General features: G+C 38.9%; 1 protein-coding gene across 1 annotated transcript in view; it reads right to left on the minus strand.

The window, feature by feature from the left end:
* L3MBTL4 (L3MBTL histone methyl-lysine binding protein 4) overlaps window positions 1-25895 on the minus strand; it is a 554392-nt gene that overhangs the window by 334074 nt on the left and 194423 nt on the right. The window contains exons 6-10 of the mRNA XM_089304912.1: window positions 7285-7389; window positions 6101-6236; window positions 4267-4358; window positions 2538-2692; window positions 1406-1482 (exon numbers count right to left, since the gene is read on the minus strand). Of these exons, the coding sequence (XP_089161038.1) occupies window positions 1406-1482; window positions 2538-2692; window positions 4267-4358; window positions 6101-6236; window positions 7285-7389 (565 nt within the window). The remainder of the gene's footprint in view (window positions 1-1405; window positions 1483-2537; window positions 2693-4266; window positions 4359-6100; window positions 6237-7284; window positions 7390-25895) is intronic.

Raw genomic sequence — 25895 nt, forward strand, 5'->3', positions numbered from 1 at the left:
TTAATTCTCATAGTACAACACAGTAAGGACAGAGATCCTACATGGGGAGTAAGTGTACAGTGACTCCTGTTGTTGATTTAACAACTGACACTCTTATTTATGATGTCAGTAATCACCTGAGGCTCTCGTCATGAGCTGCCAAGGCTATGGAAACCTCTTGAGTTTACAAATTCTGACCTTATTTAGACAAGGCCATAATCAAAGTGGAAATTCTCTCCTCCCTTCAGAGAAAGATACCTCCTTCTTTGATGGCCCGTTGAAAAGAAGATTTAGAAGTGGCAAAACTAAAGTCATTCAAATTAAAAACTAAAAATCTGATCCATCCAAAAATAGCATATCTGTGATACTATACTTCTTCCTGTACATTAGTTATAGAAAGAAAACAAAATTCTCCTTGGACATTTATTTTAAAATGCTTAGATTAGGTGTGAGTGTTTGGTGCAGTAGTTAAACTGCCACATAGGACACCTATATCACAGATTGCAGTGTTTGGATTTGAGTCTTTTATCTCTCCTTCAGATTCTAGCTTCCTGCTAATACACACCCTGGGAGGCAGCAGTGATGGCTCAAGTAACTGTGTCCCTGCCACCCATGTGGAGACCTGGATTGAATTCTGGGCTCCTAGATTTGTCCTGGCACTTCCTCTGCCTATTCTGGGCATCTGGGGAGTGACCCAGTTGATGAGGAGATTGCTCTTTGTATATTTTCATCCATCCATCTTTCTTTCTCTCTGTCTCTCTGTCTCTTTCTCCCTTTTTCCTTCCCTCCCTCCCAAATAAATTAAAAAGTGAATGAAAATTAAAAAAAAAAACTAAGATTACACAGATACTGTCTAATTCACTTTTTAATTAAAAAGCAGGGGTTTGGTTGTGCATTTCTCTAAATGCTTATGCAATGAAGAGAAAAGTAAAGCCTAGAAAGCATCCTTATTGAAATATTTAGTTAAGTATTTTATTGGTTTGCTGAAAGAGGATTGGCAAATCTGGAGACTCAATGTGAAGTTAATTCTCACTTGCTAGATTTGTATAGTCATACATTTAGCAGTGAAGTTCAGTATATTTTATAGTATTATGGTCCAAAGAGTGAATTAAGTCATAACGGAGGTGTAAGATAAATTATACATTATTGGATACAGCTAGTTTAAATGGTGATCCATGACAATGACCCTTATTTGGAAGAATAAAGACCTTTAGCATATTTTACTTAATAGCTGACTAATGCATCTTCATAAACACTGTCTGTTTTCAAACGTGGAAGAACATGTAGTTTTCAGATGTTGGGCAGTCAACAGAATTCTGCACTGCATTTTTATCGTACATGATACATGATTTGCATACACGAAAACAAAAATGGACATTGCCACTCACAGAAATGACATCCAACAAAACGTGGCCAGTCCACTCACCTTGAGGTGCTATCAAAGTTCTCCCATTCTCCTGACACCAACCAACTGGCTGGACATAGGGACTATTCACATCACACCTGCAGAAATAGGACTGTACTTTAGATCACATACCACTCACTGCCAGAGAAAGAATCCAAAAATAGAAGGCATTCTGGATATCAAGAGATAATATGGAAAATAGTACTTCATAGCTAGAGAGAATAAGAAGTAATTTTTAGTACTGTATTTATAGATTGAGTAATCAAAATTTTCTTTTACATAACTCTCTTGAAATTTAAAAGTTAAAAAACCAAGGAGGGGTTGTTGACAAGTACCTAAATGGCTAGTGATTTCCTCAGAGTGTACATTTCATAAACTTCCTCTGCTAGCAGCAGAGAAAATGTTAATGGGGTAGTCCAATCAGATTCCAGGTGACTACACTTTCCCCCTCCTGCTCTTTTCAAAGAGCCTAGAATATTCTACCTCAGACATGTGAGATAATTATGCTGTGCTTTGCTTTTAAGTATACAGGAGAAAACAGGGGCCCCACCATGCACCTGAAGAATCAGAGCCTGAGGCAGGGACTTGTCCATTATTCAGGACATGCTATGAAGAAACACGACAAAAATTATTTTTGCCATGACCTCTCCCATATTTCAGGTTTCCATCCAGAAAACCCTTTTAACTCATGCAATGTTAGTTTAATGGCATCGTAGCATACATTTTCTCTGCTCCCCACAGGCTTTCAAATAATTCACTCCCCTTCTCCTGGAATATTTCCTTTTAAAAATGTGACAGGCTGAGTTCAACATTTTTCTGACAAAAAAGAAAGAGAAAATACTGTAGGCTCTTAACTTCCTCTTCCCAGAAATGCTTCTCTTATAAACTAGACAAAATACAGTGAAGTACCATGAACTGGTCATATTATTTCAGGTGAGACCTCATTAGGTAACTTTTCATAGAATGGAGAAAAAGTATCTTGTGCTCTTTAATTCAATAATTCATATGGAAGAGAAAGTAGCAAAAAGTCATCCACTAAATTACTGTTTATCACTATAATAAAAGCAAGAGCAGTGACGGTACCAGAAGGAATGTAAGCTCATAACAACAAACATAGGAACACACAGATATAAGACACACATTGGTGCCTCACCAGTAATCATAACTATCATCCCAATTGTCAAAATGCACTAGTAAGCGATCTTCAACAATGTCTGCTATGGTCGCCACACACACCAAGGACGGGTTCTTCCTGTCGATGGCCTCCAGCTTCATTCCAACTTGAAATTCTTTAGATGTTAGCCCATTCTAACAAGGCACCAGAAGGGGAAGAGGCATGGAAAGAAAACACCAAACAGAACTGAGCCAGCATCAAAACTTGCATGGTGTTTAGCATCAGCAATGTCCATGGGGCATCAGAACTGACCCTCGGGAAGAAGGCCTGCCCACTCCTGTAAACCACCCAGCAGTTGTCTCTTAGATTGCACTCACAGCAAGCATCTGGGAATCTCACTTTCCGTTGGGCTTTTCTCTTCTGTTGTGCAGAGAGATTTTCTTCCCTTTGTCACCTTCATTTTACCCCTCTTCTGTTCTTGCAGCAATATGTATAAATTTTAAGATACTATATTTACTGAATACAGTAATATCAAAGGATTGTATATGCTTTGAAAGGTTTTTGATTAGTTTCCAAATACCACGATTTGAAAAAAGTGGTAAAGATGGGCTCTTTATGTGTCAAAAATATTATTTACCTGAACTGAAAATAGTGGCTTCCTCAATATTTAAGGAGCATATGTACTAATCCATGAATAAAATTATAGTTTAAATATAAATGCCTTCTTCAATTATCTTTACTCTTTTAGTATACAATATATGAATTATGATTTACACCACCATCACAATTTCAAAGTCCCACTCAGTATAGCTGTAACTAATGAGTCCTAGAATTTAGGGAGTGTGCACTGTACACAGTTATCTGGACAATAGACAAAGATTTTTTTCCACTTCTTTGCTATCCACACTGAACCCTGACTGTTATTTCCCTTTAGCACATTCTATTTTTAAAGCAGGTTCACATTTCAATGGTACCCTTCCCTTGGTATCGTTCTATGAAACACATACAATACTTGTACAACATTCGTTTCGAGATGAGCAAAGTGAAGTTTGGAGAGAGTCACTGAGGGACCAGCACAGTGATATGGCCTGCAGGTGGCACAGCTGACTCCTGACCCCAGGCTGCTGTCCTGCCCTGCTCTCTCCGCAGTGTGCCAGCCTCTCGGCTGAACCAGCGAAGAAGAGAGAAGGTTGTAACTTATTCTCTGTTGTAGGTACATTCGGTTGCTGTGAACACAAATAGCAAAGGAACAGCTGCACCCCAATCCTCATAACCCCCTTGAATCCATATGAAATATTAGTTTTGTCTGCATTACACTTAAGTACAGGAAGCCTTCAAAAAGTTTGTGAAAAATCAAAGTTAGTATGAATTTTCCATGAACTTTCTGAAGTTCCCTGGTAGATCTGTGCTGGTAACTCGAAGTCTATCTGGGTTATCTATCGCTTGCAAAACTAAGTCTAAATGACCAACTCACTGACTGCAAGCAGAGAAACAAATGTTTGAAAAAAAATCTTAATTTTTAGTAGGCTTTAAATATATAGTTTTCAACTTTACCCATCTAATTGAAGTATTTAATTGCACTTTTAGAGAGAGAGAAAAAAAATACACCCTTAGGAAATTGTGACAAATTAAATGAGAAAAGTCATAGGAAGTTTTCAGAGTTCCCATAATTTCTTAAAGGATTAAAATACAACATAAATATGAAGTGAATTTTAAGTACTTAAGCTCAGGGGGAAATGTGATTTATACTGAAGAAGAAAATACTTACAGAACTTCTGTTTCTGAATAATTTCTTGGGAGCATTTTGCAATTTGCAGGCTTTCAAGTAATCCATCCAAACAAATTTATCTTTTCTATAACCTAAAAAAAGTGCAGATTACTCAAAATACCCACTAGATGTAACCATATACATATTAAATATATTATTATTATTCAGTCTTCTGCCATACAATGATGTCCTTAGCAGACCACAAATTTACAATAATTATAACAATTTTTAAAATGTATTGAATTCAGAAGTATAAAGGGTGGTTTCCCATTATGTACTTTCTTGTCTACAAATTTTCCAAGTTCACTGAGCTGTAGGGTCGGCACCCTGGTGGCTTGATTATTAGAGTCTCAACTCCCATGAAGCTTTTCCAGAAGGGCAAAGGATAAGATGAGATGAGACTGCCCCCACTCCCAAAAAAGCTGTGTCCTGGAAACCAGTATCAGAGGCCCCGATGGTGCTGCAATCCAGGACGTGAGACACCTTGGGAGATTACAGGCACCCTTCCCAATAGAAAGGCCACTGGGTTTCTCCAAGCTTTCTGTTCCTTCTCTTAGCAAGTTTCCCACTAAAAGATGACTCATCCTCCCATTCATCTTCCCTGAAGTGGCTCAACCCAGCACTGACCCAAATAATACAGTCTCAATAAATAGCTTCTGGCTGAGTGTCACACTGTGCACAGAAAGCCAAACCCCTGGCCAGCCTTCCAGGGCATGGGGACACCTCTTACCTCCTCACCCACTTTCTATCTTGCTTCTCCGCTGTCTCCCTGAGTCCCCTGACCCCCAACCCAAGGCACTCACTCTGGCTTCTCCTCAACTACATGCTTACCTAGAGAGCCAACCTGTTCCCTTTCTCTTTCCATCCAAGTCTCTGGGGATAGGGAGGCTTGCACCCTCAGAGTCCTCTCCATCCTGCTTTCTGAAGAGTGCCCTGCCCCTATTCTCCCTCTTCTAGAAGGAAAACTGCATGCAGATGGAGGCTGCTTGCTTCATTTGCAGTTTTAGCCCCAGTGCCTGTGCACAGAAAGGGCTCCACAGCACCCACTGGGTAGAAGAGCCTATCTCCAGCTCCAGTGAAACCCAGCAACCTTGAGGCAGTTTGCAATCAGCCCACGAGGGGCAGACTCCAAGGGACAGCTTGAATTAATTACAAAAAAAACAACTATATTCTAACTCTAGAAGTTGCAATGGTCATGAAATTGGCTAGCTCCCAAAAGGAGGCCATTCACAGAAGTTTGTTAGGCAAAGAGAGAGACCCATCACCACCTCCCTGACCACATCCTCTCACTTGGCACACACCAAATACAAAAGATTTTGGTCATGTCTACCCAGTCCAGGTTTCTGCAGGGTATAACAAAGATGAAATTTTTAATTCCCACTCAAAAGAGATAGACAGTGAAGTCTTTTTCCTCGAGCCATATTCAACATGATTCTAAACTTTGAAACAAATGATTGACAGTGAATCTAGTGTCCTCTCCATGCCAGGCCATTGACTAAGCGGGATATTTCATTTCAACCATGATCTGATCATATTTTCTCACCTTGTAAGTCTTAATAAAGTTTATGTAAAATAAATGCACTCGTAATATTCTATTTCTTCCCTAGTACCCTACCAGAATATCAAATCTAAACAGTCTTGATGCTTTTCTTTTAAAGACAATCATCTCTAAGGATGGTTATCACTGTGGCCTTACTGCTTTTGTGGCTCAAGCTTTTCTTTTGTAAATCAATTCACACCAGGCTCTCCTGTTAATATTCCATGAAATGTTGTTAAAACAAAGCTAAAATAACCACCAGCTCTCTTTCCAGCTGGTAAATGCATCCTGGCTTACCCTTAGGGATGTGAAGTTCATGTTTGGTCTTTTCACACCACCCCACTGGGTGGATGTCAGGGGAACCAGCATTGGTCCAAAAATCATAGCAGCTTAAATAACCGTCAAAATGAAGTCTTAGACGGTAACCACACACCTGCAAAGTGGAAAGTTTGTAATCATTCATTAAATGCTGTAAATTTGAAGTAGACACAAAATATTCATATATTTTGGCAGTACCATGAACATGTAGGAGACATTCCTTCTATCCTCTTGTTTTCACTAGAAAACAAATTTATAAATGGCATCTAATCAAAATGAAATGGTGAAAGTAAGTTTTCAAGAATCTACAGCCTTCTGCAAAAAATATTATCTTTTTACTTGATTTAGAAATCTGAAGGCCATTTACATATTCACTAACTGACTGCTTATTAATTCAATACTTATCAAATATTTTGCTCACAAACCCTACCTCCTGCTGTCTGCCTTAGATTCACATCTCAAAACAGCAAAAGCAAAAGCAATGAGAGAAACCAGTCTGGGTAGCGTTTGCTTCAACCATAATATATGGATCTGGCATACTCAATAATGGAAATAACAAAATGGTCTAAGAATTACACCCTCTAGATAGGCAGCACAAGTTTAATAGCTATAATCAATCAGTAAAGTAAATGGATGTGACTCTATGTTTAATACCATCAGAAATATAGTATCCTTTATCAATCTAATGAAAATAATATATATAAACATAATGATAAATCATATGTATTACATTTTATGAGCCATCAGTTTTATCATTGGCTCCTCACTCTATACTATTTTCATAAAATGTTTGTATTCATATAAATAATTTACATGCATGAATAGTAATCATACACTTTCTCATTAGTTCAGCTACAACACAAGTAAGTACATCTCTGTTAACAGGTGAAACAAAACTGTGTGGATTCAGATACTGTTATCAGCTTCAGGTAAAAACTATTTGCCAAGTCAAAGTAAGTACCAGTGATGAAGGACTTATTAGAAAATTTATCTTCAGACAAAGATAAAAATTCATTAAGAAGCGTATTTTCAACCATCGCTGACTAAAATAAGTCCACAATGCACTATCACTTATTTATGACATTAAGTACTCAATTCTTTTATGAGAAAACCCTGCTTCTGTCACTATGCAATTAGCCCAAGACAATTCCTCCATCTCTTACCTCAGCTACAGAAAGCACACAGAATACAGACGGATGTCGGGGATCAACGCCTTCTAATCTCATTCCAATTTGAAAACCATTTTCATATTCTGGAAAGGACTGATCCTATGAAAGTTCATGATATATTTTAGCCATTGAGATTTCCATATTAAACATTTATATATTTTAAATTAAACATTTGGTGTCACTTATATGCAGAATCTAAAACTCATGGAAGCAAAAGGTAGAATGGTCATTATAAGAAGCTGAGTGATGGGAGAACGGAAAGACTTTGGTCAAAGAGTATGAAGTTGCAGTTAGGAGAAATAAATGACAAGTTTTTAAGATATTTGATATGTTAATCAGCTTGGTTCCGTAATTCTACCTTATTCTTGTTTTAGTCATCACTGGGTAACTATGTATGATTATAGCTTGCCAAAAAATGAAATAAAATTTGAAAATTAAAAAGAATTTTTGTATAGTTTGGAAGCTCAGTAACATAAAAGACAGAAAGTCACTTTCATATACAATGGCCCTCAAAGTTGGTGTGACCATTTTAATATGCTTCGAAACAGTTTTTCTGTGAAGTTTTATGCCTTGTGGACTTTCAATCTACTCTTTTTGCCCATTTTTCCTTCCCATCCTCTGGATAACCAATCTCTGTTGATTAATGTCAATTTGTGACTTGGATCTTCACTTTGTTTAGAGTGACTTTTTTGTAGAGAAAATTTTCACTTTGATAGAGTAAGACATACTACATTTTTCTTGTATAGTCTGCACATCCAGCCTATGAAATCCTTCATAACCTTGATGCTATACATATATTCTCCTTTTATTTTTTTTATTTGACAGATAGAGTTATAGACAGTGAGAGAGAGAGACAGAAAGAAAGGTCTTCCTTCTGTTGGTTTACTCCCCAAATGGCCGCTACTGCCAGAGCTATGCCAATCCGAAGCCAGGAGTCAGGTGTTTCTTCCTGGTCTCCCATGCGGCTGTGGGGCCCAAGCACATGGGCCATCTTCCACTGCCCTCCCGGGCCATCGCAGAGAGCTGGACTGGAAGAGGAGCAGCCAGGACTAGAACCCAGCGCCCATATGGGATGCCGGCACCATAGGTGGAGGATTAACCAAGTGAGCCACGGCACCGGCCCCTCTCCTTTTATTTTTTAAAATTGTTGAAGTTGTGTTCTTTATATTTAAATCTACAGTGTAACTGGAATGGACTGTTCTGTGGTGTGAGGTGGGGGCCTTTTTTTTTTTTTTTTCATTTGGAAAACAAATTATCCAAGGAACTCTGTTTGAATTGTCCATACTAGAGTTGATTTGCAAAATCACCTTTTCATATCTGGTTCCTACACATGTGACATTTTATTTCTGGACCTTTCATTTTTTTTTTACTTATATGCCTATCACATATAGTCTTATTTGCTTACAATGAATCTTTTTATCTACAAATCAATTTGTACCACATTGATTTTGCTAATACGGAAGTTTGTTCTCTCTCCATTCAATCTAATCATATTTGTTTATTTGACAAAGATGTGTGCTTTTTTTCACACAGATATCCAAAACGGTTGGTTATATTTCTTTCTGGGTAACTTTTAATGTTTATTGGTATTGTAAATAAATTTTCTTCACAATGGATTTTCTAATTTGTTCCCATTCATTATTCCATTCTTTAATATTGGTATCATATACCACAACTTTTCTAAATTAGTTTGAAGCAGCTGCTTTTAGCAAATTCAGCATTACCAGTCTATTTGTTCTTAATTGCAAATAAACTTATCCTAATGGAAAATGATGACTAGAATCTAGTTCTATTAGATCTGGAGTTGGGTTTTAGCCAGTAATTGTCTTACTATTTAATGTTGCTTAACATCAGAATGCCTATTTTTAGTTTCAAATGTATTCTTTTTAATAATCTTTTCATTTGGAAATAATCTCAAGCTTAAAGAAAGTTGCAGGAACAAAATAGTGCATGGGACTCTTGCACAGCCTTTCCCCAGATGCACTGACTGTGAACAGTGCACCTCATTGGCTTTATTGTTTGTTCTCTCTCTCTCTCATACATCTGTGGACACACACAGCTGTATGAAGAGATTTCAAAAGTTAATAGAATATGAAATTAATACATAAGTTGCTTTCGGTGCAAAAAATATTGAAATCCAGGCAGTCTGGCCATTAAACCCATTTTCCATTAACTTTCTGAAAACCTCTTATACAGATTGGATATATGTTTCTATGAATCATTTGAGGGTCCTTTATCCCTAAGTATTAAATGTCTTTTCCTAAGGATGGAACGTTCTCTAACATAATCACAGCTCAGTTACCAATGTCTTCAAATTTAACATCTATATGATTCATTTAACTAATTACCCATTCATATTCCAGTTTTGCATATTTTCCCAACATTTCCCTTTCCCTCACCCCTGCCTCACAACAGAACAAGAGCCAATCTGGGGTCTGAAATTATATGGGGCTGACAAGTCCTCCTAGTCACCCACAGTCTAAATACTTTCATTGCATGTGTTTGTCTTTTATGATACTAATTTCTTTTTAAAAATTTTGTCACAATAGCTAAGATATGGAATCAGCCCAAATGACTGTCAACTGAAGACTGGATAAAGAAATTATGGGGGAGGTTCCAAGATGGCCAAGTAGGGAGGGAGCATACTGCTCTGCTCTAGGAGAGGACAGCTTTAAAAAAGTGGAGAGAGTGCAGTCTCAGGGAAGAGTTAGGGAGAAAATGGCAGAGGAAATTCTACACAAATCAGAGGGACACAGTAGACCTACATGGAGGGCATGGACACCCGTGGCTCAGGATTCCAGCAGCCAAGAGCTTACACACCAGCATGGAAGAGTGAGGTGGGACCAGACTGCAGCAGCCCAAGCCACAGGAAATAAAGCTGCAGGAAGAGCATAGAGGGAACCTGGCTTGAAGCCCCATGGGGGATAGTGTACCTACAAAACTGGAGGGGAAAAAAAAAGGAGAGACACATTTCTCTCCCTCCCCCATCACCTTAAAACGGTGTCCTGTAATAAGCCGATAGAGCAGGTGTCATTTTGGACATATGTAACAGCTGCGCCAGCTTATAGTCTCACCCAGCAATCAGCCAAGTGGAAACTCCTGACTCTGATGGGAAGAATTAACAGGGGGCTAAGTGCTCATGACTTGGGAGGCTTGTGTGCCAGAACTGGAAAAAAAAAAAAAAAAAAAAAAAGAGCGAGAGTGAAAGAAAAAGAAACTGAGGTTGGGAAGGAGGACTGTGTGTGGCTGGGACTTTGGGCAGTAACTATGGGAGACTCCACACTTTCAGGGCTTCCTGGTTATCTGGTAAGGGGCATTGCCGGGGAATTTGAGCTTACTTTGAAGACAGCATAGATCCTCTGTGTGGTCCTTGGGACTGAGTGGACTAATATTACACCCATTGGAGCTAGCACTCCTTTGAGGAGTGGTCTCCTTTAAGGAGAGGAGCTCAGCTGAGCAGAATAAATCACCCTCTGATACAGAGAAAGAGAAGAAAGAGAAAGAGAGAGGGAGAGGGGGAGAGGGGGAAAGGGGGAGAGGGGGAAAGAGGGAGAGAGGGGGAAAGAGGGGGAGAGGGGGAAAGAGGGGGAGAGGGGGAAAGAGGGAGAGAGGGGGAAAGAGGGGGAGAGGGGGAAAGAGGGAGAGGGGGAAAGAGGGAGAGGGGGAGAGGGGGAGAGGGGGAGAGAGGGAGAGAGGGAGAGAGGGAGAGAGGGAGAGAGAGAGATTGACTTACCAAGCCAAACCTGGCTGTGTCACCTCAGACATGACATTCACCCTGGAGAACTGAACAGAGCTTCCTGACCACACCCACCACAAACCCCTCCCCCCATATATATGTATATACACACTCCCTGAAGGCAGACACTCCACATATATACAAAGACATAATACAGAGGCCAGAGCCGTGGTTCAATAGGCTAACCCTCTGCCTGCGGCGCTGGCACACCAGGTTCTAGACCCGGTCGGGGCGCCGGATTCTGTCCCAGTTGCTCCTCTTCCAGGCCAGCTCTCTGCTGTGGCCCGGGAGTGCAGTGGAGGATGGCCCAAGTGCTTGGGCCCTGCACCCGCATGGGAGACCAGGAGAAGCACCTGGCCCCTGCCTTGGGATCAGCGCGGTGCACCGGCCACAGCACACCGACCTCAGCGGCCATTGGAGGGTGAACCAACGGCCATTGGAGGGTGAACCTTTCTCTCTGTGTCTCTCTCTCACTCTCCACTCTGCCTGTCAAAAAAATAAAATAAAATAAAATAAGACATAATACAGAGATAAAACCACCACAATGGACAAAAAAAAAAAAAAAAAGAAAGAAACCAACAATTATCTCCACAAATGACAAATAAAAAATGCATCAATTCAAGAAACAAGAATAAGGACGATAACATGACACTCCCAAAAGAACACAACACTTCAAAACTAGATTGTGAAGATGATGAGATTGAAGACATGCCAGAAATGGAATTAAAAACATTGATCATAAGATTACACATAAGTAATCACAAGCATATGCATGAGCTACTGAATTCTGTACATATGAAAGAAAATTTCTCCAACAAAATTGAGATCTTAAAGAGAAATCAGAATGAAATGAAGAATTCAATATAACAAATTAAAAATGCAGTGAAAAGCCTCAACAGAATCAGTGAAGCAGAAGAAAGAATATCCAACCCAGAAGATAAAACAGGAAATTATACAGTCAAACCAAGAACAAGAAGAGGAAATTAGGAAACTCAAAAACACTGTTGGAAATCTACAGGATACTATTAAACAACACAACATATGGGTTCTATAAGTTCTTGAACACATGGAAAGAAAGAAAAGATTAGAAGACCCTTTTAGTGAAATAATAACAAAAAAATTCCCTATTTGGAGAAAGAAAGAAACATCAAGTGCAGGAAGAACATAGAACTCCTAATAGACATGACCAGAAAAGATCTTCACCACAAAACACTGTAATCAAACTCACCATAGTAAAACCTAAACGATTCTAATATGTGCATGAAAGAAATGCCAGGTTACTTTCAGAGGTTCTCCAATTAGACTCACAGTGGACTTCTCATCAGAAACCCTACAGGCTAGGAGAGACTGGCGATATATATTCCAGTCTTAAAAGAACTGCCAACCCAGAATATTAAGGTGAAATGAAGACCTTCCATAACAAACAGAATTACAAAACACTGAAGGAAGAAATAGAAGAAGATTTAAAAAATGGAATAATCTTCCATGTTCATGGATTACTAGGATCAGTATCATCAAAACGTCCATTCCTCCCAAAGCAATTTACAGATTCAATGTGATACCAATCAAAATACCAAAGACATTCCCAGATATAGAAAAAATGATTCTGAAGTATATGTGGAAACACAGGAGACCTCAGATAGCTAAAGCAAGCTTATACAACAAAAACAAAACCAGAGGCATCACAATACCAAATTTTTAAGATACTGTAATGCAGTTATAATCAAAATAGCCTGGCATTGGTACAAAAACAGATGCATAGACCAATGGAATAGAATAGAATTGCCAGAAATCAATCCAAGCATCTATATCCAACTTAGATTTGACCAAGGAGCCAAAACCAATCTCTGTGGCAAGGACAGTCTCTTCAACAAATGGTGCTGGGAAAACTGGATTCCACATGCAGAAGTATGAAGCAAGACACCTACCTTACACCTTACACAAAAACCCACTGAAAATGGAATAAAGATCTAAACCTACGACATGACACCATCAAAGTAATAGAGAACATTCGGGAAACCCTGCAAGACATTGGCACAAGCAGAGTTCTTGGAAAAGACCCCAGAGGCACAGGCAGTTAAAGCCAAAATTAACAAATGGGATTACATCAAATTGTTTCTGCACTACTAAAGGAACACTCAGGAACGTGAAGGGGCAACCCACAGAATATTCAAACTATGCAACTGATAAAGGATTAATAACCAGAATATACAAAGAGATCAAGAAATTCCACAACAACAAAACAAACAACCCAGTTAAGAGATGGGTAAAGGACTTACATAGACATTTTCTCAAAAGAGAAAATCCAAATGGCCAAAAAACACAGGAAAAAAATATTCAGGATCATTATTCACCAGGGAAATGCAAATCTAAACCACAATGAAGTTTCACCTCAACCAGTTACAATGGCTTTCATACAGAAATCAGCAAACAACAAATGCTGGCGAGGACATGGAGAAAAAGGTACCTTAATTCACTGTTAATGGGATTGTAGTCTTGCAAAGCCACTTTGGAGGACAGTATGCAGATACCTCAGAAACCTAAATAGGGCCGGCGCCGCGGCTCACTAGGCTAATCCTCCGCCTAGCGGCGCCGGCACACCGGGTTCTAGTCCCGGTCGGGGCGCCGGATTCTGTCCCGGTTGTCCCTCTTCCAGGCCAGCTCTCTGCTGTAGCCAGGGAGTGCAGTGGAGGATGGCCCAGGTGCTTGGGCCCTGCACCCCATGGGAGACCAGGAGAAGCACCTGGCTCCTGGCTCCTGCCATCGGATCAGCTCGGTGCGCCGGCCACAGCAGCCATTGGAGGGTGAACCAACGGCAAAGGAAGACCTTTCTCTCTGTCTCTCTCTCACTGTCCACTCTGCCTGTTAAAAAAAAAAAAAAAGAAAGAAAAAGAAAAAAAAAAACTAAATATAGACTTACCATTTGACCCAGCCATTCCATTCCTGGGAATTTACCCAAGGATAATGAATTCAGCACATAAAAGAGTTATCTGCACCCCCCCATGTTTATTGCAGCTCAATTCACAATAGTTAAGACATGGAAGCAACATAAATGCCTGTCAACCGAAGACTGGATAAATAAATTATGGGACATGTACACTATGGAATACTATTCAGAAGTAAAAAAAAAAATGTAATCTGGTTATCTCAAACAAAATGGATGAATCTGGAAATCATACTTAGTGAAGTAAGTCAGTCTCAAAGGGACAGATATCATATGTTTCCGCTGCACAGCGGGAACAAATAGAGCACCTAAAACAAAATCTACAGAAGTGAAATTGACACTTTGAGAAGGGCTGACCTGAGCTGCCCTTGTCTTGACTGTTGAGGAACAGTTTGGGTTTTATTTTTTTATTTTTCATTTGTTTTCACTTTTTACTATTTGTTGAACTCATTATTTAACATAGAGTTAATCCTATGTATATAAAGTCAATTGAGGATGGATTTCAGTAAAAAATAAAAGTGGGAATAAGAGAGGGGGGAGGAATTTTGTAACTGTAAAGCTGTATAGCTCTGCATACATTCACAACACTAACTTCTTTTTTTATTTTTAAGAGGCAGAGTGGACAGTGAGAGAGAGACAGAGAGAAAAGTCTTCCTTTTGCCGTTGGTTCACCCTCCAATGGCCACCGTGGCCGGTGCACTGCGGCCGGTGTGCTGCGGCCAGTGCATCGCGCTGATCCGAAGGCAGGAGCCAGGTGCTTTTCCTGGTCTCCCATGCGGGTGCAGGGCCCAAGGACTTGGGCCATCCTCCACTGCACTCCCGGGCCATAGCAGAGAGCTGGCCTGGAAGAGGGGCAACCTGTACAGAATCCGGCGCCCCGACCGGGACTAGAACCTGGAGTGCCGGCACTGCAAGGCAGAGGATTAGCCTATTGAGTCACGGTGCCGGCTATAACACTAACTTCTAAGGTTACAGTTTAAAAACTTGTAATGGGACCCCAAATTCCATTAAGCTGGTTGATAAAAATGTCATCTTAAGTTTTAAAGTGATCATATTAAGTGTTAAAATGAACATATAGATAGGATTAAGTGTTAAAGTGACCATATAAATAGGATCAAGTGTCAGGTATTTATAATAGACAGAATTAAAAAGGAGAGAATGTCCCAACATGGAAAGCAGTCCACACAGCAGACTCATAGAATGACAATTGCTGTTCTCAATGAGTTGTATTATGAGAGTTAACTGTAGATGCAGATACATCTAATTCTAATCCATCCCCATAAGGCATACTCTACATCTTCCATGCATTTCTGCATTTTTCTTCTGACAAAGTCAACATGCTTACGTATTTACTAAATCCTATACTATATTCTCTTATAGTTTCAGAACAGTTTTACCCATACTACCAAAAAATTTGTTAAAAAGAGTTCAAGATTTGTCTGCAATTTTCCTTCCCTTGTTGTCATCCAAGAACATGGTATACAGTTAAAAGCTGTGTTCAAACACCATTTGGGTTCATTTTTTCTTCTGTTTTCAATGCAGTTATGGTATTTATTTGAAATAAAGTTGAGTTCATTTGTTTCTATTTATTCTCAATTCTTAATGATGATTTTTATTTTATAGTATGTGGACTATGAATATGCTGCCCAAACTTAAAACTATACTGATAGGTATTCAAAGATACATCTCTTGTGGCTCCTCATGCCTCCTTTTGTATGAAACCATCTTCACTGTGTTACTCTTCTGAAGTTTCTTTTTTGCAAAGGTATATGATTATATGCATGTTTCTCTTCTTTTCCTTTATTTCATACATAACAGGCACCATATCATACATGCTCTTTTTCAAATAGCTATTAGCACACATGCATTTGCAATGTCACTCAGCGTCGGTTCTTCTCAACTGCATTCCTTTCCACAGCTGCACTGTACTGCACTGTGTGTAGGTACCACAGCATGTTCAGTCCTCTTCTACACTGGGATTCATGCTTTTTTCATATGGACATGAAATTGTTTCAAAATCTTTATGAATTGGCTTGTAAAATGTTGTTAAGAACTTTCTTACATTCACAGATCATTTTGGAAGCTTCTAAAGAGAAACTTAAAAAATGACAAAACCCAAAAATGAAATGGCAAGAATGAATGATTTCTCAGGAATATTTTATTTCTACAAAAATAAATGTCATGTGTGTGTTTAGCTCTCCCAGGCTTCTTCTCACATCTACTCTGTTTTCCAGCAGATTGTATTTCACAAGTTTTCTGTGACTACCTCCTGCTCACTGCTTTCAAAATTCTCAGTTAAGTTCAAAAGCACCACACACTTATATACATACACACAATATGACACACAAGCAAATGAGAAGGACAGATCCAGGGCAGAGGGAGGGGTGGGGAATCAAATAAAAAATATGGAAAGAGGGCAGGCATTTGGCCTAGCAGGCAAGTCAAGGCTTGAAAGCCCATGTCCCAACCAGAGTGCCTGAGTTAGTTCAAGTCCCAGCTCCACTCCTGATTCTAGCTTCCTGTTAATGTGCACCCTGGGATGCAAAAGGTGATCATTTGAGTAGTCAGGTTCCTGCCACCAACACGTGAGACCTAGACTAAGTCCCAGGCTCCTGGCTTAGGCTGGCTCAGCCCCGTCTATTGTGGGCATCTGGGGGAGTGAATCAATGGAAGGGAGCTCTGTCTGTCTGTCTCTAGCAATCTCTTTCTGTGTCTGTTTGTCCCTCAAATAAATAAGTGGCTAAATAAGTAACTAAATAACATGTAAAAAGCATATGGAAAGAAAATTTAAGGAGACAGAAACTGACAGAAATTTTTTTAAGACTTATTTATTTATTTGCAAGGCAGAGTTACAGAAAGGCAGAGGCAAAGACAGAGAGAGAGGTCTTCCATCCAGTGATTCACTCCACAAATAGCCGCAACAGCCAGAGCTGGGCTGATCCAAAGCCAGGAGCCAGGAGCCAGGAGCTTCTTCTGGGTCACCCATGCACGTGCAGGGGCCCAAGGACTTGGGCAATCTTCTACTGCTTTCGCAGGCCACAGCAGAGCTGGATCTGAAGAGGAGCAGCTGGAACTCAAACAGGTGCCCATAGGGATGCCAGCACTGCAGGTGGCAGCTTTACCTGCTATGTCACAGCGCTGGTCCCAGAAAAATTATTAATGTAAAATTGATGGTGAGGAGAAAGTAATACTACACTGAGAAGACTATACCTTCTAATGACACCTGAATGATAAATACAAAAACACACTAGCAATAATTCATTGATATAAAACTGGGGGCTGGTAGGAAACAGTATTATACTGAGTAGACTACACCTCCTAATCATACTGAACTGATCAATTCAAGTACCAGCAATAATTCACGGGCAGTACCTGGGATAATCAAGGATGCTCATTCCAGAAGTTTAAAATGGTTCCTCAACTGAACGTTCGGAAGCTTCATGGAGTGCTGCAAGGAATACTGTACACCTAGCAGACGAAGCACTCCCTGATGGCGGGTTTCCAATAAAAATAAAAAATTCCTTTAATACTTTGAAAGACAATGTTTGGTGAGAACTATTACTGCCTTTCATCAGTCTTTTGTCCATTCAATGGTTTATTCATGACCTGAGACTTTTAAACTTTTTCCATTCTAAAATTCTTACATTTTGTGAACATAATTATTATCTGTGCTTACAAAATTAGGTTTTATGATGAGAAAAGGAACTATAATCACACACTTAAAGAGAATAAAAAGGCATAAGTTTATATATCTGAAGGAAAATTTACAGATAAATAAATGCAAGCCCAGAGAGGCCAAGAGACTCCTCAAGGTCACACAGCTGGTTTGGCAGCAGAGCATCACTCAGGACTGAGGTCCTCTGAGAGCCTGCCAACTGTTTGTCCCACACAAGGGGACAGAGCTGGCAACAAGACAGGCAAAACAAAACCTGGCTCAAGGCCATGGAAGGTCTCAAGGCCAATCCCCAAGAAGTGCCCTGTGCATGGGTACAAAAGTGAAGTTGTTTTCTTTTGTCATTTTCTTTGCCCAGAACAGGTACAAAATAATATTTTGTAGTATCAAATTGATTTATTTCATCACTAATGATGGAGAAGCAGCATTATTCAAAGTTCCATACCTCGTGGCAAAAGCAAGTTCAAATTATATGCTATTATTTTAAAAGCTTGTAAAATGAGTCATAGCATTAGGGAGAAAAAAGTATGATAACTAGAGGAAAGGCAGACGGGCTACTGGCAAAATTCCTTTATGAAGTACAGCGTGTGAGAGCACTGTGATTAAGCTCTTGTGCCAGCAGATCTTTGTTCCATGGGTAAAGTTACAAATATGCAGAACGAACAGCTCCTGGACACTTGCAAGATGTAGGTGAATAATTCCGGCCTTCTCACTCTGTCCCCAAGGACCTCAGTGGCAAGGGCAGAGAGATGATACTTTGTAATGATTATCATGTGAACCACTGTTGACTGGGGAGGGTGGGTGGCCATCAGCACTAGCAATAGACCAGCTACTGTGCATCCCAGGACAGCACTGGTGTGCCAAGTGCAAGGTGCCATCTGAATACCCACAGGCATGCTGTTTCACTCACTGGCACTATTAATTTGACATTCAAAGAAATGTGGGAAATTGAGCATGCAATTAAATCATGGCCACCAAAGAATAGGGCAGGGCACTGTGCAACAAACTAGGCAAAGTTCAGAGGCCTCTAATTTCCAAACCTTTCCATGACAGCTGTCAAACGGAAAGGTGTTCATAGGAGTTCTAGGTGCAGATGATAAAAAGTTTACTATGATGCCCAAGAGTCTTTCCAGGAGTACAGTACCCTGCTAAAGTGATCCTATCCTAGTAACATTTTCCACATCTTAACTTGTTCCAATGCGCATCTCCATGCATGCTGGAAAGTTACACTTTTCAATATGAAGGTTGAGATATCAGGAAGTCTTAAGTAGGAAACCAGTGATCTTTCAGCTGGACCTATAGAGAATTTAGCTTTTGTCAACACTGTTTTCTTTACTTAATTAAGATAATCAATCATATTATAGTAGAGTAAACAATCATTTAAATGCTGCAGATCAGAACATGGAGAAATATCTTCCAGAGATGAACACAACTGAAGAGAAAGTCAGAATGCATTGTTGCCCTCTGTAAAACAGAGAGAATCAGCCTGCCAGGTTTGGAGTGTGATACTTCTGTTATTTAGTGTTTGATGAAGCAAAAGGAGTCTGGGTTTCCATTTTATCTGGATATCCCACGTGATTCAGAACTCTTTGAAAAGCCATTAAAAACCTGCTGTCACAGCCAACAACCTTAATGGTTAGAAACAATGTTCTCATGAATAGAAATAAAGTCTAAAGAATGAGAAGACCAGTTACAGCAGCCAAGCTATCCTTTTTCAAGCCATAAAGAGACACCTTTTATCCAACAAACACTCACTAGCTCTGAACTTTGAGCCAGATACAGTTATAACCACTATACTCATATTAACACATCACAGCATTATAAAATCCCTGTTAAGTAAGTGTTGTTATGTGCATTTCACAGACAAGATGGCCAAAGTACAGCAGAAGGGTGTCTGGGTTGAATGTTTGGGCAATTAATCTGTATGTTAGATCATGAAGGAAGGTTACAAGCAATACTATTCCCTTAACTGATGAAAAAATGCCATTTTAAAAATTTTATAATGAAAATTATTGTAAATTTTTAATACCTAAAATTGGTGGTCAAATATGTGCTATATAGCTATTAAATGATCCCCAAATGACAAAAGTTTAAAAACAGTGCCATGCCCCATGTAGGATCTCTGTCCTTAATGTGTTGTACTATGTGAATATAACTAGTACTCAAACAGTACTCTATACTTTGTGTGTCTGTGTGGGTGCAAACTGTTGAAATCTTTACTTAGTATATACTAAATTGATCTTCTGTATATAAAGATAATTGAAAATGAATCTTGATGAAGAATGGGATGGGAGAGGGAGCGGGAGATGGGAGGGTTGCGGGTGGGAGGGATATTATGGGGGTGGGAAGCCGCTATAATCCAAAAGTTGTACTTTGGAAATTTATATTTATTAAATAAGTTAAAAATTAAATTAAATTTTAAAAAACAGCGCCATGAAGAGTCCAACAAAAGAGCTACTATACTTGTATAGGGGATTTGATATAGAGTAGAGGTGGCACAGTATCTTGTATGTAAAGCAGAGAAAAATGGCATTAGCACATGTGACGAACCATTTGGAGAGAAATTCCTATCACAATGCACAAAAAAAAAATTTAGATGAAGAGAAAACAAACCTTAAGAATAAAATCCATTGCAGCTATCACAAAAGTACCTGCCAAAGTGCATGACAGTCATAGCAAATACAAAGTATGGAAAAGTATGCATATGCTTTCATTTTTTGTTTAAAAAACAGCTATTTTTATCAACATTATTTACATGTCTGTGTAACAACATACACAAATCTGAGAGTTGACCAATCAAGGTATTTCAAACAGCTCACCCAGAGTATGGAACTGGCAGAGAGAATGTCTTTTATTATAAATTCTTTCCTGCTGGAATTTCTAAATAGTACAGTAATTTTTTAAAAAAAATCAACATACACATAGTCAAGCAATGATGATGCCAGGTGAGTAGGCGGGGTGCTGGCCATGGTACAAGGATGTTGTCTTCCTCCAGGAACCATTAACCCATGCAAAAAAAGAACCATTCTTGCATTTTAGAAAACTCTTATTAGTGGAAGTGTGGAGGATTAATTAGAAAAGTAGGCAAGATTATTAAATAGGCTTTCAAGACCTACCAATAACAGAATTCACCACATGCCCTGTATAGCATCTAACCTGTTTTTTTAAACTTTTATTTAACAAATATAAATTTCCAAAGTACAACTTTTGGATTATAGTGGCTTCCCACCCCCATAATGTCCCTCCCACCCACAACCCTCCCATCTCCCGCTTCCTCTCCCATCCCATTCTTCATCAACATTCACTTTCAATTATCTTTATATATAGAAGATCAATTTAGTATATACTAAGTAAAGATTTCAACAGTTTGCACACATACCGAAACAGAAAGTATAAAGTACTATTTGAGTACTGGTTATACCATTAATTCACATAGTACAACACATTAAGGACAGAGATCCTACATTGGGAGTAAGTGTACAGTGACTCCTGTTGTTGATTTAACAATTGACACTCCTGTTTATGTGCCAGTAATCACCTGAGGCTATTGTCATGAGCTGCCAAGGCTAGGGAAGCCTCTTGAGTTCGCCGACTCCGATCTTATTTAGACAAGGCCATAGTCAAAGTGGAAGTTCTCTCCTCCCTTCAGAGAAAGGTACCTCCTTCTTTGATGTCCCGTTCTTTCCACTGGGATCTCACTCACAGAGACCTTTCATTTAGATCTTTTTTTTTTTTTTTTTTTTGCCGCAGTTTCTTAGCAGTCCATGCCTGAAATACTCTCATGGGCTTATTAGCCAGATCCAAACGCCTTAAGGGCTGAGTCAGAGGCCAGAGTACTGTTTAGGACATCTGCCATTCTATGAGTCTGCTGTGTTTCCCGAATCCCATGTTGGATCGTTCTTTCCTTTTTAATTCTAACAGTTAGTATTAGCAGACACTAGTCTTGTTTATGTGATCCCTTTGACTCTTAATCCTATCATTATGATCAATTATGAACTGAAACTGATCACTTTGACTAGCAAGATGGCACTGGTACATGCCACCTTGATGGGAATGAATTGGAATCCCCTGGCACGTTTCTAACTACACAATTAGGGGTAAGTCCGATTGAGCATGTGCTGAACTATTCATCTCCTCCCTCTCTTATTCCCACTCTTATATTTACCAGGAATCACTTTTTAAGTTACATTGAAACACCTAAGAATAATTGTGTGTTAATTAAAGAGTTCAACCAATGGTATTAAGTAGAACAAAAAAAAGTGGTAAAAGCAATAAAGTAGTAAGTTGTTCCTTGACAGTCAGGACAAGGGCTGATCAAGTCATTGTTTGTCATAGTGTCCATTTCACTTCAACAGGTTTCCTTTTAGGTGCTCAGTTAGTTATCACGAATCAGGGAGAACATATGATATTTGTCCCTCTGGGACTGGCTTATTTCACTCAGCATGATGTTTTCCAGATTCCTCCATTTTGTTGCAAATGATGGACTTCATTTTTTATTGCTGTATAGTATTCTATAGAGTACATATTGCATAATTTCTTTATCTAGTCTTCTGTTGATGGGCATTTAGGTTGACTCCAGGTCTTAGCTATTGTGAATTGAGCTGCAATAAACATTGAGGTGCAGGCAGCTCTTTTATTTGCCAATTTAATTTCCTTTGGGTAAATTCCAAGGAGTGGGATGGCTGAGTTGTATAGTAGGGTTATATTCAGGTTTCTGAGGAATCTCCAGACTCACTTCCATAGTGGCTTTATGAGTTTGCATTCCCACCAACAATGAGTTAGTTTCCCTTTTCCCCCACATCCTTACCAGCATCTATTTTTGGTAGATTTCTGAATGTGAGCCATTCTAACCAGGGTGAGGTGAAATCTCAATGTGGTCTTGATTTACATTTCCCTGATTTCTAGTAATCCTGAACATTTTTTCATGTATCTGTTGCCATTTGGATTTCCTCTTTTGAAAAATTTCTATTGAGGTCCTTGGCCCATCTCTTAAGTGTGTTGTCTGTTTTGTTTTTGTGGAGTTTCTTGATCTCTTTGTAGATTCTGGTTATTAATCCTTTATCAATTGAATAGTTTGCAAATATATTTTTCCCATTCTGTCGGTTGTCTCTTCACTTTCCTGTTTCTTTTGAAGTACAGAAAACTCTTAATTTGATGTAATCCCAATTGTTAATTTTGGCTTTGATTGCCTGTGCCTCCTGGGTCTTTTCCAGGAAGTCTGTTCCTGTGCCTATATCTTGCAGGGTTTCTCTAATGTTCTCTAATAATTTGATGGTGTCGGGTCGTAGATTTAGATCTTTAATTCAGGTTGAGTGGATTTTTGTGTAAGGTGAAAGGTATGGGTCTTGCTTCATGCTTCTGCACGTGGAAATCCAATTTTCCCAGCACCATTTGTTGAATAAAGTGTCCTTACTGCAGGAATTGGTTTTAGATCCTTGATCAAATATAAGCTGGCTGTAAATCTTTGGATGGATTTATGGTGTTTCTGTTCTGTTCCATTGATCTGTCCATCGATTTATGTCCCAGTACCATGCTGTTTTAATTATAACTGCCCTATAGTATGTCCTGAAATCTGGTATTGTGATACTTTCATCTTTGTTTTTGTTGTACAAGCTGCTTTAGCTATTCGAGGTCTCCTGTGCCTCCCTATGAATTTCAGCATGATTTTTTCCAGATCTGAGAAGAAGGTCTTCGGTATCTTGATTGGTATTGCATTGAATGTATAAATTGCTTTTGGGAGAATGGACATTTTGATGATATTGATTCTTCCAATCCATGAGCATGGAAGATTTTTCCTTTTTTTGGTATCTTACTCTATTTCTTTCTCTAAGATTTTGTAATTTTCATCGTAGAGATCTTTAACGTCCTTGGTTAAGTTTATTCCAAGGTATTTGATTGTTTTTGTAGCTATTGTGAATGGGATTGATCTTAGAAGTTCTTTCTCAGCCATGGAATTCCCTGTGTATACAAAGGCTATTGATTTTTGTGCATTGATTTTATATCCTGCTACTTTGCCAAACTCTTCTATGAGTTCCAATAGTCTCTTAGTAGAGTTTTGGATCCCCTAAATAAAGAATCATATCATCTGCAAAGAGGGATAGTTTGAGTTCTTCCTTCCCAATTTGTATCCCTTTAATTTCTTTTTCTTGCCTAATAGCTCCCACTAAAAATTCCAGTAATATATTGAATAGCAATGGTGATAGTGGGCATCCCTGTCTGGTACCAGATCTCAGTGGAAATGCTTCCAACTTTTCCCCATTCAATAGGATGCCTGCTGTGGGTTTATCATAAACTGCTTTGAATGTATTGAAGAATGTTCCTTCTATACCCAATTTGCTTAGAGTTTTCATCATGAAAGGGTATTGTATTTAGCAAATGCTTTCTCTGCATCTATTGAGATAATCATATGGGTTTTCTTCTGCAGTTTGTCAATGTAGTGTATCACATTGATGGATTTGTGAACACTGAACCATCCCTGCATACCAGGGATAAATTCCACTTGGTCTGGATGGATGATCTTTCTGATGTGTTGTTGCATTCTACTGGCCAGAATTTTATTGAGAATTTTTGCATCCATGTTCAAAAGGGAAATTGGTCTAAAGTTCTCTTTTTTGCATCTTTTTCAGGTTTAGGAATTAAGGTGATGCTGGCTTCATAGAAAGAATTCGGGATGATTCCCTTTTTTGTGATCGTTATGAATAGTTTGAGAAGAACTGGAGTTAGTTTTTCTTGAAATGTCTGGTAGAATTCAGCAGTGAATCCATCTGGTCCTGGGCTTTTCTTTGTTGGGAGGGCCTTTATTACTGATTCAATTTCTCTCTCACTTCTGGGTCTGTTTAGGTTTTCGATGTCTTCATGGTTCAATTTAGGTAGGTTGTATGTGTCCAGGAATCTATCCTTTTCTGATAGATTTCCCTGTTTACTGGCACACAACTCTTCATAGTAACTTCTGATGGCCCTTTTTATATCTGTGGTGTCCGTTGTTACATTCCCTTTTTCATCTCTGATTTTATTGATTTGTGTCTTTTATATACCTTTTTTAGTTTGTTGGGCCAATTATGTGTCAATTTTCTTTATTTATTCAAAAAACCAGCTCTTCCCTTGGCTGATCTTTTGTAATTTTGTTTGGATTCAATTCTGTTGATTTCTTCTCTAATTTTAATTATTTCTCTTCTCCTAGTAGTTTTGGGTCTGCTTTGCTAGTCCCTTGAGATGCACTGATAGCTCATTTATTTGGTGCCTTTCTAATTTCTTGATGTAGGCACTTATTGCTATAAAATTTCCTCTTAACACTGCTTTTGCTGTATCCCATAAGTTTTGATATGTTGCTATCCTCATTTACATCCAGAAAGTTTTTGATCTCTCTTTTAATTTCTTCTATGACTCACTGTTCATTCAGGAGCATGTTTTTCAGTCTCCATGTGTTTGCATATGCTCTAGGTATTCCTGAATTGCTAATTTCCAGCTTCATTCCATGGTGGTCTGAGAAGATGCATGATATGATTCTAATTCTTTTGAATTTGCTGAGATTGCTTTATGACCTAGTATGTGGTCAATCCTAGAGTAGGTTCCATGCACTGCTGACAAGAATATGTATTCTTTAAGTTCATGATGAAAAGTTCTGTAGATATCTACTAGATCCATTTAGGCTATAGTGTCGATTAAATCTGCTGTTTCTTTGTTGATGTTCTGTCTGGTAGATCTGTCTATTGTTGAAAGTGGAGTATTAAAGTCCCCCAATACTATTGTCTTGGAGTCTAAGTCTCCCTTTAAGTTCCTTAACACATCTTTTAAGTAAACCCCATGCCCTGTAATTAAGTGCATATACATTTATAATAGTTACATCTTCCAGTTGAATTGATCCCTTAATCATTATATAGTGCCCCTCTTTGTCTCTCTTAACAGTTTTTGTATTACGTTTATTCTGTCTGATATTAAGATGGCTGTGCCAGCTCTTTTTTTTGGTTTCTGTTGGCATGGAATATATGATTCCAGCCTTTCACTTTGAGTCTGCATGCATCTTTGTTGGAAAGATGTGTTTCTTGTAAGCAGCAAATAGATGGGTTTTGTTTTTCAATCCATTCAGCCAGTCTGTGCCTTTAAATGGAGAGTTGAGGCCATTTACATTCAATGTGACTCTGGGTAAGTAGTGACTTTGCCCTGCCATATTTCCAAAGACATTTCTAATATATGCCCTGAACTTCCTGTGATCTTTCACTGGGAGATTTCTTCCTTTACCTTCTTTTGTATTG

The sequence above is a fragment of the Oryctolagus cuniculus genome, chromosome 10 (genome assembly GCF_051225735.1).
Source record: "Oryctolagus cuniculus isolate XC-2025 breed Fujian yellow rabbit chromosome 10, ASM5122573v1, whole genome shotgun sequence".
In the NCBI taxonomy this organism is placed as follows: domain Eukaryota; kingdom Metazoa; phylum Chordata; class Mammalia; order Lagomorpha; family Leporidae; genus Oryctolagus; species Oryctolagus cuniculus.